The sequence below is a fragment of the Thamnophis elegans genome, chromosome 3 (genome assembly GCF_009769535.1).
Source record: "Thamnophis elegans isolate rThaEle1 chromosome 3, rThaEle1.pri, whole genome shotgun sequence".
NCBI lineage: Eukaryota > Metazoa > Chordata > Lepidosauria > Squamata > Colubridae > Thamnophis > Thamnophis elegans.
Genome location: NC_045543.1, coordinates 42,311,795 through 42,331,722, shown reverse-complemented (window position 1 = coordinate 42,331,722; position 19,928 = coordinate 42,311,795). Strand labels below are relative to the sequence as shown.

General features: G+C 41.7%; 1 protein-coding gene across 1 annotated transcript; it reads right to left on the bottom strand.

Moving 5' to 3' along the window:
* Window positions 1-6,693: 6,693 nt before the first annotated feature.
* Window positions 6,694-7,608, bottom strand: LOC116506462 (olfactory receptor 2A12-like). Its single transcript, XM_032214227.1, has one exon. It carries the CDS (start codon window positions 7,606-7,608, stop codon window positions 6,694-6,696), a length of 915 nt encoding a protein of 304 aa, XP_032070118.1.
* Window positions 7,609-19,928: the final 12,320 nt, after the last annotated feature.

The window sequence follows — 19,928 nt, the reverse complement described above, 5'->3', positions numbered from 1 at the left end:
TCCAACTAGAATCAGTTTGATTTCAGATTACTATATACGTTAGAATAATTTTGAGAAGAAATAAAGTGAAGGATCCTAATATAATCTCAAACTGTATACCTAAAGAATGGAATATTTCGTCTCATGAAGAGTTTCAGCTCTATTGAAATTACAGCATGGCAAAGAAGATAATTTTACCTTCATGTAAAGAAATTTGCCTTCTTAATTTTAAAGAATGGATTGAATCTGTTGTCTATTTTTGAACAGTCTCAATGCTCCAAAGATGAGAAGTGAAGCAATATGTTTCTCTACGGCATAGATTTAATGATGAACATAAGGATTGAATTACTTTTATGCTATTATTAATGGCTATAATAATATGGATCTTTAAAATTATTTTTTTTATTAATTTGTTTTCTCTTTTTTGTTATGTTTAATTAATTTCAATCACCATACTATATCTAGGTGCTAAAGCATTGTATTGATTTTCAATTAAAAAATACAAACAGTGCACTGCAATGCACCCACCTGTTAGTTGTAATGTTGTGGGAAGGTTTACTCTGTTTTTGCCTGTATTGCATGCAGTATTTCTTCCCGCTTTTATTTGTGAGCAGAAAGACATCTTCACTTCAGTTTTAAATGTCTGTTGTTATGGGAGGAACTAGCACTCGTAGCAAAACACATGCTTCTTCTGAAGGAGACCTCAAATTCAGTGGAGCTTTCATAAAAGAAATTGCTGTTTGATGCCCTGGAGACCTCCACTTGGATCTAGACCAGTGTTTCTCAGTTTTAGCAACTTCGAATATACTTCAATTCCCAGAAATCCTCAACCAGAATTCCAGTGGGAATTGGATTCCATTCACCTTAAAGTTGGTAAAGCTGAGAAACTCTGGTCTAGACCATCACATATACATTAGAGCAAAGAACTACTGAAGTCAAAGGATCCTCTCAAAATATGACTACTGTGAGTGCTCTTCATGTAATCAACCTTTCCATCTGCCAATCGAGTGAACCGAGTTTAAACACACCTACAATTTGTTGGCTATTTTCAAATCTATTGGGAGCCAAAGATACTAATGTTCCCTAATGTATTTCCATTTTTTTCTGTCTAGAATTTTAAGAAATACTGGTTAATTGGTACTTGTCCTTTTGGGTATATACTGTAGTTGAACACAAAAAACTCAAACCAGATTGCTTGCTCTTATGGATGACCTGTAGCAAAACCTTCAGAGATACAGAACACTTTTTTCTTTTTATGTGAGATTTTTTAGTAGTATTTGATACTGTTGGAAGAAATGTCCTTCTGGGTTCAGTTCCAAGTGAGGAAAAAGACACTGGAAACATGGAGGCTGCTTGGAAAGTTGGTTTAATGATGAACAGGACCACATGGCTTGAGGTTCTGAACAGAAAAGGGGGATCACATGCTTCCAGATGTTGGATGAAGAAGAAAAAGAAGCAGAGATGCTGAAAGTTCCTGGTTTCATGCCCACTCTGGGCTTTGAACCTGAGCTTGTATTCTGATTGGTTATCAGACTCCCATGGGGCCATGCAGGGGCAACTCGGTTGGCTGTGCTTTGAGTCCAAGCTTGGTTGAGCATTGCTTCTTCCCAGGTGCCCTGTGGTGAGATGGGTAAAGGGCTAATATTATTATGCCTTAATCCCATCACCCTGGAGCTGAAGGGGGAACTTTGTTATGTAGAATAGACTGACTCAGGCCTTTTAATGGCCCATTGACAAAGGTGGGGGCTATTAAGAGTGAGGCTGTTTTCTGCCTCAAAACATGTTTCTCCATTTCTTATCCAGGGAAATATAATATTCTGCCTCTTCAATATTTCCCAGGATATTGCATTTTTCTAGGAGTGAGTTTTAATTTTTTACAATACAATTCATCATGGAATTCATTTGGGACATCTGTGAAGGTTGAAGATTGGAGAAACTGTTTTGCAGGAATTCTGATCTTCCTGGTAGTTCTGTCTGATTTAGCTGCAGAAGGAACGGTTGAGTCCTTGTGTTTCCAAAAATTAATCCTCTCACGTTTTTTTTATTAACAAATATGTAAAATACACACGCACAAAACTTAGACGTATACCACATTTACACAATACAATACAAACAGGGGCTTCCTGTTCTTTCTAATAGCAATTATCAATCGATACCACTCACCTTATATTATTTCCCCTTCTATTGTATTTCATTCAGATTTCACCATTCTTAACCTTCTTATTTTAGTCATAACTATTATTTTTGAGTTTTGTTATATTCCTTCATTGATTCTTGTTTCTTTCCTCCATCCACCTATACCATTTATCCCATATCTGGTAGAATTCTGATTCTTCTTTTCCCTGGATTTCTTTAGTTAGTTTGTCCATTTCAGCACAATCCATAACCTTTCTTATTATTTCATCTTCGCTCGGAGTTAATTTGTTTTTCCATTTCTGGACAAAGGCAATCCTTGCCACCCGTAATTATATGTAGTGTTAAATACTGGGTTTCTTTTTTGTATTTTGCAGACATTATTCCTAAAAAAAAAAAACACTTCAGGTTTCCATTCTATTCTAACCCCTGTTATTGCCTCCATCCAATTTTTGATCTTTTTCCAAAAAAATTTAGCCTCCTCACAGGTCCACCATAAATGGTAATATGTTCCGTGTATTGATTTGCATTTTCAACATTTTGGGGAGGTATTTGTTAAGATTTTACCTAATCTTGTTGGTGCCAGATGCCATCTGTAAAACATTTTGTACTGGTTTTTATACTTGAGGAGAAATTTATATATTCTCCCTATCATCTTTCTATCTGGGCTTTGAATAATTTTATCCAATTCTCTTTCGATGTCATATAATTTAGTATCATTATTGTATTTAGTTTTGATTTGGAGGTAAGTTAGCCAGTCAACTTTCATGTTCTGTTCTGCCAATTCTTCAATTGTTTTTAAATTTCCCTGTCTATCAATTAAATCTCTGCACCTTAGCATTTTGTTCAAATCTATAAAATTTGGATGGTTGTCCTTTCTGTCGGTGATAGCCAATTTGGGATTTTCACATAGTGGATTTTTTTTTTTTGAGCCATTTTTGCAATAACGCTCTCACATCTTGTTTAACTTTTGCGCAAAGACTTTGGAATAATTACCTGTCAGGGATTTGATATCAACATGTTGATTATATCTAGCTTAACATTTCTATCCCAGCCGGAGTAGGTGATATAGTAGAGAATTGCTAGAGTCTATATGGTACTGGATTGGATGAAACTGTCTGAAACTGAATCCTAGCAAGACAAAGTTACTGTCAGTACAGAAGTGATGGATACTCCAGCTATTGGTCTAGATGGGCTTACACTTTCCTTAAAAATCTATTCTGAAGGTTTATAGCTTCTGCTGGAAGAGCAGGTGGAAGCTGAACCTAAAAGAGCTTTTGACCATTTATAGTGGACATGCTGTTCCTGGACAAGTGAGTGATCCAAGCGTTGACATCATTCAGTTGGACTACTGCATGTGGCTTCACTTGGGGCAGCTCTTTGCAAAGGCAGAGAATACAACTGCCTTGTTGGAACTGTACCTAGGCAACTCTCCAGAATAGTGTGGATTTTGTTCCCTTTCTAATAGTCTGCACCATTTATGAGGCAAGACTCTCTGTCTTTCTATCCTTTACGGCATGCTTCAAATAAATACATAAAGGCCTCTCAGTGTGGTGTTGACATTTTGGTAATGGAAAGTAATAGTTCCTGGTTCCCAGTGCGCAGTCACTCAATCCTATAAGGGACACTGATAAGCAACTGCCATACAGGGAATAGTAAGAGTTCTTTGTGAAGCTGTATTGGCAGCTGGAATAGAGTTGTGCATTACACATTTACTATCTATCCATCAATAATTTCCATCAGCATCAATTTTTTAAATCTGAGTAGATAAATTACATTTGCTCTGGCACAGCCAGGAGAATATGCACTGCATGGACATACAGGTGACATTGCAGTTCTTGTCCCCAATTTGTTCGAATGGCTACAGTGTTATTAGCAGCTTCCGCTGCTGCATGGGTGATGTTGGAATAATGAGATTTCTCTGCAAAGTCCGTCTTTTTGATTATTCCCAAGTCAAATTGTCTATTTATGAAAGAATTCAATGTTGCTCGCCATAATTTGTGAGAATATGTGAACTTGCCACTTCAGTTATGCATTTTGTAAATGTCTTTGGACTGGCATTTGATAATTATGGCTACAGTGTTTAATTCGTTTGTATAGATTACTGTAATTGATTTGAGTGCTGTCTGGACTTGTTGTTTTCGTGCAGACTAGGTAACATCATCAGTTCTAATAAAGAGTATAGTTTGCTAAATTGATATTCTGGTGGCTTGCCCTGTCAATGTTGGTGGAGATAGACTTAGATAGTCTTTGGTTGGGCTGTTTACTGTTGTCTTCATTGGCAGTTTCTTGATTGGAGTATTCTTTATTTGATTGTTGGTCTGATGCAGGGGTTGGTTTCTCGCCCCGTTCCAACCAGTTCGGTTGGAACGAGGCCGGCGGCGTCCTCGTGCACACGCGCGGTGCACGCATGCGTACTAGCGTCTGCGCGATGCTCCAGCTGCTCCTGGAGGATCGCGCAGGCGCTGTATGCGTCCTGCGCATGCGTGGAAGCACAGAACTCGTCAAAACTGAGTAAGGTCCGCGGGCGGGCAGGCAGGCCCTTCGCCGTTCCCGGAAGTTACTTACTTCTGGGTTCGCCGACCAACCGGTTCGCAGGGACCGCCACGAACCAGTTGAAACCCACCGCTGGTCTGATGTTAACTTTGGAGTTAACCTATGCTGATCTGGGTGCTGATTGCTGGTAGAGAGGTCCTTGGGTCTTTCTGTTCCTTTTTTGATCTGGGTGGTAGTCTAATTTGCATAGTCTATAGAGGTTGTTAATGTCTATCTATCTGTTGATGGCTGATTTGTCAGAATGCCAGGCTTCTAGATATTCCCTGGCATTTTGGGATTTCAACCCTGAGCTACAAATATTGTCCTTTATTGATAAACTAGCTGTACCTGGACACACGTTGCTGTGGTCCAGTCTGGGCGTAGTGGGGTAGCAGGTGGGTGCTGCCATTGGTCAGGACTTGGGGAGGCTGGTTGGGGAAGACAGCGCCAGGGCTGTTGGCCTCATGGAAGTTGTTGAGCATCTCCTCGGAGGAGCTGTGCCCAAGTCGGTGGCCCAGGAGAGTGAGATGTCCAGGATCTTGGAGGAGAAGTCCTCAATGTACCACCTCACGGGGCACCCAGGGGCCGCCCCAGCCCCGCTGCATCTCAGGCTGACACCACTGCCGCCGCCCCATCGGAACCGCCTTGGTGAGGCCATAGCTGGCTCTCTGTGAGGGGGGCAGAGAGCGTGCGCAGCCGGCCAGGCTGAAGAGACACTCCGCCTCCGCCTCCTCTGGAGCTCGGCTGGGCTGGCCGGGGGTAGTATATATGCTATATTTAGTATAGCGTGTGTGGCTTATACGTCCACCACATGGCGCTGGTTTTCAAAAAAGCATGTTTTTACAAAACATCATGATTTTACCTGTCACAGTTGTGACATCTATATAATATACGTATATAAAAACATTCGCGTATTCAAATGCAACGTTGTGTCAAAATATCAAAGCAATCGGTGAAGAACTTTAGGAGATTAGCGATTTTGAACAAACAACCTTTACATTTTTATTTATATAGATTGATTTGTCTGGAATCCAAACCAGGGGAAAAGCATAAATTGTACTTTGTGGAAATATTACTGATTACTCAGTTGATTAAAAGCTTTCTTCTTGATTAGAGAACAGATTTTCTATTTTCAAACAAAAGCCTGTTGTGTCAATTAAAAATTTACAACAGGGAGCATTTTTGCATAAACACTTCCTGCTTTAGTGCATTTAAGGAAATACTTCCTCTAAGAAGTTACCTAATGTAATATTTATCACTTAAAAAAAAGGAATCATTTTTTTGCAATTGTGTCTTATTGTGAACAGACTGTTACTTGCATGGTGGACTTAACCTGGTTGCTCTTCCCTACTCAGTACAGAAGCATCCTGTGTGTTTCCAAAATACTTTTCAGAAGACATCCCAATGCTTTAAAACTAGTGAGGATAGTCACATTGGTCTGCAGAGAAAGGGAATTTTTGCTCCATTTGCAGATGCTATTCCAGGGAGAAATAGGCTCAATCAGAAATCACCCATAATTTCTCTAATGTGGACATTTATGAAGAATTACTTAATCAGTCAATCTGTAAAAACTCATATAGATTATTTTTAATTAGTTATGATAAATAGTAATAATAATGTGGACCATTGTTTATTACAACATATTTGTTCCATTGCCAGAGTGAGACTGCTATTAGAGTAACGTGTCAACTTGCAAAGCATTACCATGACTATTATCAAGTTGACATTGGAGGAAGGATTCCATGCATACCTTTGGCCAGAGTTGGATCTCATATTTCTACAACCTCGTTGGTGGATATGATTTATGACACAGACTGAGGGAGGGGAGAGCTAGGGACACAGTGCAAAGATCATTAACCGGAAATCCACAATCGGCTTCACAAAAGAACATGCCAAAATGTTGATCCTAATAAATGACTTCTTTTCTTTTGAACATTGTCTCGAGGCTCGTAAATTAATTATGTCATCTTTTGGAAACTTCATATAATGGTATTAAAGCTCAAAAAGTGGCCCTTTTTGCTATTTAATTATCATTCAAAAGTTACATCATTGCAGCATTTTTAGAAAGGCATCTTTCATTGTCTTGCTGTTTAGACAGTATATCATGGGATTGAATATGGGTGCGACAATGCTGTAGAAAAGAGAAACTATTTTGTCCTGGCCTGAAGAATGGCTGGACTCTGGTCGCATGTACATAAATATGGCGCTCCCATAGAAAAGAACCACAACGGTCATATGGGAACCACATGTAAAGAAAGCTTTGTGTTGCCCTTGCACAGATTGGATTTTTAAAATGGCCACTAAGATGCGGATATAAGTCATCAAGATAAAGGAGATGGGAATAAGTAAGGTGAAAATGCACCCCATTGAAGTAACCGTTTGAACCATTTGGGTATTGGCACATGCTAGCTTCAGCAAAGCCGGCATTTCACAAAAGAAATGATCAATCAAATTAGAACCACAGAACGGCAATTGCCAGGTAAGAACAGAATGGACCACTGGCAATAAAAAACCAATAGTCCAGCAGATCAAGGCTAATTTCATGCACACTGTCTTGTTCATGAGGAAGACATAATGCAGTGGGTGGCATATTGCTACATACCTATCATATGCCATTACTGCAAGCAAAATGCACTCAGTAATAGCCAATGCCAGGAAAATATGCATCTGTATGGCACAGGCAGCCAATGAGATGGTTTGTCTTGGGCTTTGAAGGTTAGCCAACATCTGGGGGACTGTGCTGGAAGTATAGCAGATGTCTACACAGGCAAGTTGGCCCAGGAAGAAATACATGGGAGTGTGGAGTCGCATATCCAGCCAAATGAGCATCAGGATGATTGTGTTGTACACCAGAGTCAGAACATAGACGATTGAAAAAAGTCCAAGCAAAAAAAGACGGATCCTCAAGTTTTTGGAAAGACCAAGCAGAAGGAATTCAGTCACAGATGTTTGGTTCATCATGATGCTTTATTTTGTTTGTTTGTTTCATTGGATATATTCATTGGACAAAGATCTGTATATATACATGGGGAACAAATAAAATGATTGTGCTTATAAATCTTACACAAACATCTTGAGACAATTTCACCATTGCATCCCATTATGTGGGGAAAAACCTCTCACTTTCTTATATTCTCAGCATTCATTTCAATATTTGAAAAAGGAAAGAAGCCTACTCATATAGGACACTGCATGATGGAGATTATGGGAGAATATGCACACCTGCAAAGTTTACCCTTTGCAAAAACTGCAATGATCACAGAGTATTGGGCAGTGCCATACTTCGTCCACCCAATGGTACATATGCAGGTGACCCAGTGGTGGAATTCAAATAATTTAACTTGTAATAATTTAATAACCAGTTCTCTGCCCTAATGATTTCTTCCAACAACTAGTTCCCCAAACTGCTCAGAAAGTTAACCAGTTCTCCTGAACTGGTGCGAATTGGCTGAATCCCACCACTGGGATAACCATTAGAAAAAACGACCATGTCTGTGAGATACAGTATGTGATGCTGGTCACAATTTTTTAAACTTTCATAGGTATATAATACTCTAAAAGTTATAATATTCTGGTAGATAATTGTTTAATACAGTCATAAATGCTTGGGGAATGGTGATAAATCTGGTTAATTAAAATCCATTGCAGTGAAATAGATTCAGCAACCATGAATTATCATCAGTTCATTTAAAAATTAAGACCATTGGCCAGTATATGTAATATTAATGTAATATTAATGCATACAGTAACTGCAATTTTTCCTCCAGCAGTCAGGATATTGGTTTTACGAAATACTGTACCCCAATTTCACATATATATTAATGGAATGAATGTGCAGTTGCTGTAAAAAAACACACTTAATAAGAGCAGAACTGAAAGGCAAACTGCCAATATAATAATGCCCTTTCGTAAATCTATGTTAAGACCATGCGTGATACGCTATAAACACATCTAGTTCTACATATATGGTAGAACTAGAAAAGATATCTGCCCACAAACCTCAAATGGTTAGGGGACAGAACAGTGACTGCATCTCTTAATCTCAGACTAAACTTGAGGAAGGACAAACATTACCAAACATAACCATATCCTATTATAGAAATGGCATAATGAAATTTCTATGCTTCTTTTACAATATTAAAACTCTGTGAAACCAAATGCGAGGGGATTGTATGCACACCCGGACTTAAAGTGTAGATTTAGCTGTCGTCAGATGGATGAGAGACTGGAAATTGTCATGAACATGTGCTTTCTCTGCTTAATAATTCCAACATAACAGCCAATCCTTTTGTCTAAAGATATATCAGCACGGCATCATTGTTTAAACATGAAACAAAAACTTGAATTAGTCTCCTCTAAATATTATAGGTAACATTTTGATACTGTATAAGGATTCAGACACTGATTTATTACTATGGGATGTTCCAACTCTTTATTCTAGCATTCTTGCAAATAATTAATACCTACCTTAGCAGAACTTTTATGCCCATCTTCCCTTTGGGGTTCTTCTTCTGCTCTCAGTTTAGTCCTCCACCCTTACCTGCCCATTCTACACTCCCTATACCTCTCCCTATGCAGTCTCCAAACTTCATCCAACTACCAGAATCATGTGTAGCTCAGCCTTTTCTGAAGACGTCTTCCTAGATGAAGGACCATCATCAGAAAACTATTCTTACTGCAATTTGTAGTCCACAAGCTATGATCCACAAAGTGTTCCTTAAAAAAGACCAGCAGAAACTGTGCAAAGCCCACATCTTTTCCAACTCGTTTATCTGAAGCACAAATATTCCCTCAGAGATCTTGTCTCCTGCTCCCTTGCTACAATGAATGGGGCTGAAAAATAAATCCCACTTCACTTAGTAGTGAAATAGTGATCTCTAATGCTTGCGAGGTGATAAGGGATACTATTGTGTACTAGGACAGTCGGTTATGGCCGGAATGACTGAGGCGGAGACAGGAATGAAGGCTTAACAAGTTTATTCCTTTTAACACAACAAGCTAACAGTAGGAACCGGCTTCAAGACAGGAACAGCAGGCTTCTCATCTGACAGCTCCCTTTTTATACTCAGCGCTGTCAGATAGTAAGCCAATCAGCTGTCGGCTGTCTCCCGCCATTACACAAACTTGGTGAGCATGCTCAGAATGTGACACTCCTTCCCACCACGTTCGCGCAAGCGTAGTCTTGCAAGTAGGTAAGTTGCTGTTTCGTACTTCTGGGCCGGCTGCAAGAATGTTCGCAGGGGCTGCGTTTCCAGGCATGGTGCCGTCCTCCCTCTGGGACTGGGCAGGCAGCTCCGCCGGGTTTCCTCATTTGGCCCACAACTGGTCACAGTGGCACTGCCACTCCCGGCCGTCGTCCAGCTTCATCCTGTAAGAACAGGGCCCAGTCTTGTCAATCACAACACCCGGTAGCCACAAAGGGTGTCCTACGTAATTCCTAGCGTATACTGCCTCCCCCCACATGAAAGATCGTGTTCCATCCCTGGAGCCTAAAGGCTTAGGAGTAGTGTAATTGCGGTGCAGCCGATCAAGGGCGGTTCTAAGGTGTCAGACCATTAATAGCTCTGCAGGGCTCATGTTGGTATCTAGGCACGGTGTTCTGTGATGGGCCAGCAGGAAAGTATCGATGCGTTCCTGCCAACCAGCTGGGCTCATTTTGACAAGGGCCTCCTTGGAGGAGTGGACTATGTGCTCCGCCAAACCATTGCTAGCCAGGTGGAAGGGGGAAATCAATGCGTGACGAACCCCCATAGAGGCCAGAAAACCCTCAAATTTGGTGGACACCAGCTGAGGTCCATTGTCAGACACCAGCACATCCGGGATCCTATGGGTGGCGAACAACCTCCTGAAGGCCCCTATCAGTGCATCCGCAGTGGTGGATGGCATTCTGACAACCTCCAGCTATGTAGAAAACATGTCCAACACAATGAGGAGGACCTGTCCCTGAATGGGGCCAGCAAGGTCTACATGTAGGCGGGACCACAGAGAGGTAGGTTGTTCCCATTCCCGAGGCTCTGCCCTAGGTGAAGCTGCCTGAGAGCCCTGACATTGGGGGCACCGGGAGACATTGTCGGTTATGTCCTGATCTAGCTTAGGCCACCATAAGTAACTACGCCCCAACACCTTCATCCGTACAATGCCGGGATGGGCACAGTGAAGCTGCTGCAGGACAGTAGTCCTGAGCTGGGGCGGTACAATAACGCGATGGCCCCATAACAGGAAGCCACTCGGTACAGAGAGCTCCAGCAGCTGAGTCTTGTACGGGAGGAATTCTGGCCCTACGCTGTCCCTAGGCCACCCCCTCTTCACTCAATCTAAAACCCGGGAGATTACCTGATCCTTTGCAGACAATCGGGCGATGTCAGCAGCCGTGACCGGCAGGCCAAGGTCTTCCACCAGTAACATGGAAGACATGGGCACAGGGTCTTCAAGAGTGTCCGGCAGAGGGCATTTACTCAAGGCATCGACGTGGGCGATTTGCTTGCCCGGGCGGTGGTTCAGGGAATAGTCATAAGCAGCTAGGAATACAAACGACCGGGTCATGCGAGGGGACATCACCTGCGGAGCTTGCCTGTCCCCAGCGAGCAACCCGAGGAGCGGCTTGTGGTCAGTGACAATCTGGAACCGGCAGCTGTAAACATAGTGGTGGAACCGTCAGACCCCGGCCACAATTGCAAAGGCTTCCTTGTCAATTTGTGCATAGTTACTTTCAGCTGCGGATGGGGTTGGAGAAAAACGCCACCGGCACCTTTGCGCCGTTAAGCAACTGGTGGCACAGGACCGCACCGACCCCATACTGAGAAGCGTCACAGGCCAGCAACAGGGGCAAGTGTTTGCTGTATTGTGTGAGCACAGCGTTTGACACCAGCAGTTGTTTCACCACTTTGAAAGAGGCCCCAGACCTAGGGAGCGTTAAGGTCCAGCAGGCGGTGGAGCGGTTCAGTCACAGAGGCCTTGTGGGGGAGGAACATGGCATAGAAATTCAGTAGTCCAAGGAAGGCTTGGCGTTCAGCCCTCGAGGCCAGTGTAGGGGCCTCCACAATAGCTTTGGTTTTGGCAGCGGTGGGATGGATGCCCTGAGCATCAACCAGGAACCCCAGGAATTCGACTTGACTGATAGCAATCTGGCATTTTTCACGCTTCACTTTCAGTCTCATTTGTTGAAATTTCTGTAAAACGGCCCACAGCCGGGACATCAGTTCCTTATGGCAGGAGGCAGAAATGAAGACATCGCCAAAGTACGGGACGACACCACTGAGTCCTTGGAGCAACCGCTCCAACAAGCTTTGGAACACAACCGGGGCAATGCTTACCCCGAACTGCAATTGGCAGCATTTGAAAGTGCCCCGGTGAGTTATGATGGTTTGGGCTTCAGCCGCGTCATCATCAACCACCAGCTGCTGGTACACCTGGGCAAGGTCCAGCTTCATGAAGATGGAGCCTTCGCCCAAGGTGTGAAGTAGGTGTTGGACCACTGGCACAAGGTAGGCGTTAGATGGCAATGCGCGGTTAATGGAGCAGCGGTAGTCAGCGCAGATTCTGACGCTGCCATCAGGCTTGATTGGCACAATGATGGGGGTCTCCCACCGTGCATGGTCCACCAGCTCAAGGACCACTTGCATGATGAGCTTGTCTAGCTCAGCGTCCACTTTAGGCTTGAGGGCGATTGGCACATGCCACAGTTTCATGCGGATGGGCGGCACTGAAGGATCAAGGTTGAAAGACACAGGCGTGCCAGTGTAATGGCCCAGCTGACCATCAAACACAGTGGGAAATTCTCTAACTAGGCAGTCCAGGTCGGATTGGTTTACGCTATGTATGCCGCTGATCTGCAGGCCAAGGGAATCAAACCAATCCAGCCCAAGGAGACTGGGCAGCTTTCCCTCAACGATTATGAGCGGAAGCCTGCCTTCAAACCCCTTGAACTGCACCTTAAACTTGCTAGTGCCGATTACAGGGATCAGGTTTCCCTGATGGTCTCTGAGGGTCAAATTGCAGCTCTGCAAATGGCGCTTCACAAGTTGTGGAATGAGTCTCTTTATGGTGCTCCAAGAAACACTGGACGTGGCAGAGCCAGTATCGAGCTCCATCTGACATGGAGCTCCTTTGATGTAGACCGTCAGCTGGATTTTCTTTTTTATGCTGTGGCACGATTGCCAGTTGATTGCTTCACCAGTTGGTGTATTATGGAGGATGGCGTGACACTCGACTCTTGGCTTCTTTGGACCCTCCAGCAGGCCATAGGAATTTTGAGTTTTGCCAGCCTGGAACCCTGAGGTGGACATCGGCTGGGAGGCCCGAAACACTCTGACAATGTGGCCCCTTTGGCCACAGCGCTGGCAGAGGGCCTGCCTAAATCTGCATTCGGCTCTTTCATGGTTGCCTCCGCACCCAATACATGCAGATTTAGGGGTACCCTTGCCTCTCGCAAAGCCCTTTTTGTTTGCCTCCTTAAGGCGGTTGATGTCCTGCTCCCGCTCAGGCTCTGACTCTTCACTCACCTCCCCTTGGTGAACCGCAGCCATGCTGGTCATTCCCAAGGGGTCAGCATTGGCAGAGGGGTGATGCTATTTAATAGCGGCCAAGGAGGTCACGGCTAGCTCCGCGGTGGGGGCTTCATTGAATGCAGACTGGAATTACAGGTCAGGCTTCACTAAGAGACGCCTCTGTAGCCTCAAGTCCCGGATGCCACAAACCAGACGGTCGAGTAAGGCCTCGTCAAGGTCTCTGAATTCGCAATGGAGAGCTGCCATTCTTAGCGCGGCCACGTAATTTTTGACAGACTCTCCTTCACCTTGGTTCCTGCGGTGGAATGCGTGCCGGCGGGCTATTTTAGATGATGATGGAGCATAATGGCTCTTGAATTTTGCCATGAACATCAGCCATGGAACCGTTTTGATGGGGTCAGGAGCTGTGAGAGCCCTCACTGGGTGGAAAACGTCAGACCCACAAACGGACAGGAAAAGCGCGCATTTTCTTTCATCAGTTAAGTCAGTAATGTCATGCGCAACCAGGAAACATTTGAACTGGGCTATGTATGACTCCCAAGTCTCGGAGCCCTGGCTGAATGGCACGAACGTTATGGTGGCCATTCCTGTCAGAATCAGCAGTGACGTCTTGTCGCAAGTGACAGAGCTCGGTTCCAAAAGTGTGACTTCAGCTAGTGACTTCAGCTCGTAGTGACCAGCTCGCTCCTGACTTCATTTCGGCGATCCCATCCTCGTCGCCAGTATTGTGTACTAGGACATTGGGTTATGGCTAGAATGACTGAGGCGGAGACAGGAATAAAGGCTAGCAAGTTTACAACAATATTCCAACAAGCTAACAGTAGGAACCAGCTTTGAAACAGGAACAGCAGGCTTCTGACAGCTCCCTTTTTATACTCGGCGCTGTCAGATGGTAAGCCAATCAGCTGTCGGCTATCTCCCACCATTACACAAACTTGGTGAGCATGCTCAGAACGTGACAGATATGTTCCTGGGAGAATGGAGGAACCCATGGATTGGGACCCAGCCATATTATTATGTAAATCCAAACATGATAAGACTGTTGACAAATATATGCTGGTCCCTTTAGATTCTTGCCTCTCAAAATAATTATTAGACTCATATTTTCCATACTTTACTTTCTAAGAAGTAGCTAAGTTAGAATTTGTGTTCAAGTATCTATATTTGAAATCTTTACTGCCCCTGTCAAATAATGCACACCCAAGCAGAAACAAATAATTGCCATATTAGCAAATATTTTTTTTAACTGACCTTAAGTCATGAGAACATAAGGAAATGTTCCCTCAGTGAAGTAATAAAGTGTTCCAGAACACCGAGCATGTAGATCTTTCATGGTCAACATTGTAACCTTATTTATTCTTTTTTTTTATATATTGAATTTGAGATTCTGGGTAGTTCACAAAGTACAAGTCACAGAAAAAAATAATAAAAAATGTACTACAGTAAAAACAAAGAAGCAAAAAGATGGCAAAACCAGGTTACAAGATATATACATGTGCATGTTTCAACCATCCTAGCGAAAAGCCTGGGCAAAGAGCCAGATCTTCAAGGCCCTTTGAAAAAATGCTAGTAGGCTGGTTGGTTGTTATTTTCCTCAACTGGAAATATAGTGTGTGTTCTGTGGTTGACAAATGTAGGACCCTATCATTTTCTTTTTACTCACCATAGAAACCTTGGCTTATGGGTCAAAATACATATTGCAACAAGAATTCTGTGGCTTCTGCTTATGTGGTGTGTGTGTGTGTGTGTGTGTGTGTGTGTGTGTGTGTGTGTATGATAAAATACAATTAAGATTATATTATATTTTTGTAAATATTTTACATGAAAAAAACAGAGATCAATAGCATCTCAAACTATAATTGATCAACAAAGAGATCTCTTGCCTAGTTTCTTTTTTTTTGTTCAGTACATTGTGCATTCACATTACATTCAATATATCCATCTTCAGGAAACATTTCCATGTAAAGCAGGGGTTCCCTCTCATATCTCTTCTCTTAGAATTGTTCAGTTCCCAAATATACCATCATTAGTATGCATCATCATTAGTATGGCTATGGAGAGAAAACCTAGCACTGTACAGAAGGGTGTATGAATGACACCTGGCTAAGAGGAAACAGAAGTCTGCATTTGCCACTTACTTGCTTATCTGAGGTTTCACTAAAGGATCTTAATTGATCCCATTTTCTCATGATAGATACTGTGACGTGAGCGAGCATTGGTGGAACAGGAATTCAGCAAATTCACTACGTGTAATCCTTGAATGGCTAAAGGGAATGCTCTGAAGGTTTACCATGAGTGAAGATCCAGTGTCAATTTAGTCTCTAATATATCATAACTTCTTAATATTTTTGTAAGGTTTATAACCAGAAATTTGAAACTTTAACATTTAGGATTCAGCCCGCATAGTATAATCAACGTTTGGTGTACAGAAACTGGAATAGTTTAGCATACCAATGTTGTTTTAGTTGACGTTCAAACTAGAATTTGTGTAAGATAAAAAAAGAGCAAATGTCAGCAATAGCACTTAGACCAATGTTTCTCAACCTTGGCAACTTGAAGATGTCTGGACTTCAACTCCCAGAATTCCCCAGCCAGCATTCGAGTTGCCAAGGTTGAGAAACACTGACTTAGACTTATATAACCACTCCATAGAGCTCTGCAAAACTAACTAAGCAGTTTACAATGTCAGCTTATTGCCCCCAACAACTAGATCATTAGAAGGTTGGAGGCTGAGTCAACCTTGACCCAATCATCACCATCATGGCGCCTTAATAAGTTGCTCCATCAACTTAATTTTTATTTATTAGATATTATTGATTTTAAAAAAATCCCTTTAGGTCTAAAATTTTAGGTCTAATAATACATTCAACAAAATGGTCGTCTCTGCAGCAAGAAGAAAGGGAGAAAGAGGGGCACTATAATTGTCGGCTTTCTCAAAATAGTGTTCTTGTGGCAATAGCATGGCAATTCATTCTAATCACAGCATCAGTTGTGATATAGAGCCACTCCATAATCAATATGAATCTTTCAAAAATTTGACTTTGGAGAAGAACTTCAAATCAAAGGCCCATTCCACTAGATCAAGTCTTATGCAAATCTAGAAAAAAACCTGTTCTGACCCAGCTTTAGCAGAAGCAAGAAACAGACTCCTTGTCACAACCCCCCCTCTTTATTTACCTCTTGTGAATTAATTGCATTCACCCAACAAAATTGTCCAGCTGTTGTCCAGGCAATAGTCCTTCAATGAGTTAACTGCAGTAACAAACCTTATCAGTTTCTTGCGATAATTGTAAGGCCATGAGCTCCCAGCCAAAAGGCTGCAAATTAAGTTCTAGCAAGCAGTGCTTGTGGCACGAAACACAACGATCAAAATCTTCAGAAATGCAAACTGTTGTCTCCTACGACAACCATTCCCCTTTCCTTCTATTTATTCCCCAGCCAGGGAGTAGACATCATTAAGAGGATTTGCAGTCCCACTTCCACAAACAAGACTTTTTTTTCTCATCAATAAACCAAATCACTTGTTTTCAACTATTTTTCTGATATTCCACAAATTTGGATCCATCTGTTTATGGCTTTTGAAAAGGATGTGACCAAATAACATTTTGGTAAGCTTCTGATATTTAAAGATGCTCCAGCCCAGAGCTTCAGCAGAAAGTTCTCCCTAAATTTCTCCCTCATTTGGCAGCTATGTATTATATAAAGGAGCTATCTATTGCCATCCCTCTAATGCAATTTATCAGCTTTTGATGTACAGTCTCCATGTTTGGCTCTGTTATGATATATACTTCAGTTATGATATATAACTTTAGTCCCCAAATGCACATTAAAATGCAAGGTTGTTAAAAATTTACTTTGGAAACACCTCCCTGAAGTTGCAAGATTCCCAAGATTGGAAATGTCCCTTGGAAAATCAGCCAAGGGTCTCTTTAGACCTATTTTACCATCACTGTTCAACTCATCTCTGAAGATTATTTTGTCTTAATCTCCATTGGGTATGACAGAAAGCAATAACAGAATACATAGATACCTAATATGCTCCTTTGGCTTCAGAAATGCTGCACATAGTTGAATCAAAGAGGTTTAGTCGCAAGAGGTGGACTCAGTAGCACATTACCCACAACAGAATCATTTTATCCATTTCTTTTAATCATTACTAATCTGGGTAAGTAAAGAAAAAGCTACTATTGTTTTTTTCATAGCTGAAAACTATAGAGGAAGCAATTTTTTTAAGGTGCAGATATTTATTGTAATCCAAGACTGGCTAGAGATAATAATTTGAAAAATTGTAATATAAGGATTTTCTAAGAAGCCATTACTAAAACTGTACTAAACTAGCATTCCCTTCCCTCTCTAATATTTCCCAGATCTATTGGACGACATTTTTCTCCTGACCATGCTGAGTGAGGATGGTGAATCTTGTAATTCAACACAACAGAATAGCACTAGGTTTGATTAGTGTCTTGTCACTTGTACATTCAAGTTGTATTTATTTTATGTAGGAAAAATGGGAGGGGAGTTAATCCTTTTTTTTTTAAATATAATTTTTATTAAACATTATTATCTTTAAAAAACAGAAAGAAAAATACAGCAACATAAGAAAGACAAATCATACATAACAATATAAAGTAAATATACAGCCTTTTGTATCGGCATTCATTAGTTATACTTTTTTTTTAAGCGTAAAACATACAGATACAAATACCGTTTTAAACATACAACCCCCCCTCCCCCCCCCCCCCCGTGGTGACAGTCATTCACAGCCCAACTTTTTCTTTCCTTCCTCATTGTTAGGTCTCTAAGCCACATCTTCTCATTGCAAAGTTCAGGGATCTATTACAGTACCCATGTTAACTTTCCCCATTTTAAGTCCCTGCTGTTCTCCCTGTCGCCCACATATACCATAGGTTCCAGCTAAGATAATGTTCTGTTTCTCCTTTGTCCCTCAGCCAACCCGTCATTCTGTCCATTTCTGCACATTCATAGATCTTTTTAATTATAGCATCTTCCGACGGTATGGTAGTGGATTTCCAAAATTGTGCATAGGTTATTCTTGCGGCCACAATTATATGCAGGCTCAAATGCCATATTGAACTACTTATGTTTTCTGGTTTAATGCTTAGTAGAAGGTTCTCGGGTCTCCATTCCATGTTTGCCCCGGTAACCTCTTTTAACCATTTCTTAATCCTTTTCCAATATTTCGTGGCCTCAGTACAGGACCACCAAATATGGTAGAATGTGCCATCCTTTCTTCCACATTTCCAACACAATGGAGATAACCCAGGGAACATCTTGGCTAACCTCGTTGGGGGGAAGTGCCACCTATAAACCATCTTGTATATGTTTTCTTTGAATGCAGTATATGTTGTAAGTTTAATGGTCTTACTCCATAGATCCCACCATTTGCCCATTTCAATTTCATAGCCTAGGTTTCTCTCCCATGCTATTAGAAGGCTTTTGTCCATCTCTTCATTAGCATCTTGGCAGGTCAAAAATTGGTAAATCTTCGATAACATTTTCTTGTCTCCACCAAACAAGATGTTATCTAGCCCCTGAGGGTTTGGGTAGATCCCAAAACGTGCCTTATCACTTTTAAACCTGTTTCTAACCTGTAAATATTCCCACCATTCCAAATTCCTGCCCTGTTGCTCTAATTCCATCTTTGTTTTCATGTTGCCATCTTCTGTCATGATGTCTTTATATGTTATGTTTCTTGTCCAATTAAATACACTCGGATGCGTTAAGGCCTCTAATGGTGCCAACCAGCACGGAACCCTAAGATAGTATTTTTTCCTCATTTTTTCCCAGACCCCCATCAAAATCTTCCGAATATAATGTCCCATGAAGTACCTATGGGGGGTGTCTCTTTCTTGCCAGAGGGAGGCATGCCATCCCTGGGGGAGGTCATGTCCCTCTATAGCCAATAGCCGCCTTCTACTCAACATCACCCAGTCTTTCACCCATGTCATGATTGCTGCGTTATAGTATGCTTCCCAGTTGGGTACTCCGAAGCCTCCCAGTTCTCTGCGTTTTTGCAATGTTTGGGCTTTGATTCGTGCTTTCTTGCCTTGCCATATAAACTGTGTCACTATTGTCTCCAAAGATTTTTAAAAAAATTTGTCCAATTTAGTTGGTGCTGTTTGAAACAAAAACAAAAATTTTGGTAATACATATGTCTTGACTGTCGCAATCCTGCCCATCAGAGACAATTGTTTGCTACTCCAATTAGTCATATCTTTAGATACCTGTTGTAGCAATTTCATATAGTTATCTACCTTGATAGAGGAACATCTCTCCGTGAGCCAAAGCCATGCTCCTTTGGCTTCAGAAATGCTGCACATAGTTGAATCAAAGAGGTTTAGTCGCAAGAGGTGGACTCAGTACCACATTACCCACAACAGAATCATTTTATCCATTTCTTTTAATCATTACTAATCTGGGTAAGTAAAGAAAAAGCTACTATTGTTTTTTTCATAGCTGAAAACTATAGAGGAAGCAATTTTTTAAAGGTGCAGATATTTATTGTAATCCAAGACTGGCTAGAGATAATAATTTGAAAATTTGTAATATAAGGATTTTCTAAGAAGCCATTACTAAAACTGTACTAAACTAGCATTCCCTTCCCTCTCTAATATTTCCCAGATCTATTGGACGGCATTTTTCTCCTGACCATGCTGAGTGAGGATGGTGAATCTTGTAATTCAACACAACAGAATAGCACTAGGTTTGATTAGTGTCTTGTCACTTGTACATTCAAGTTGTATTTATTTTATG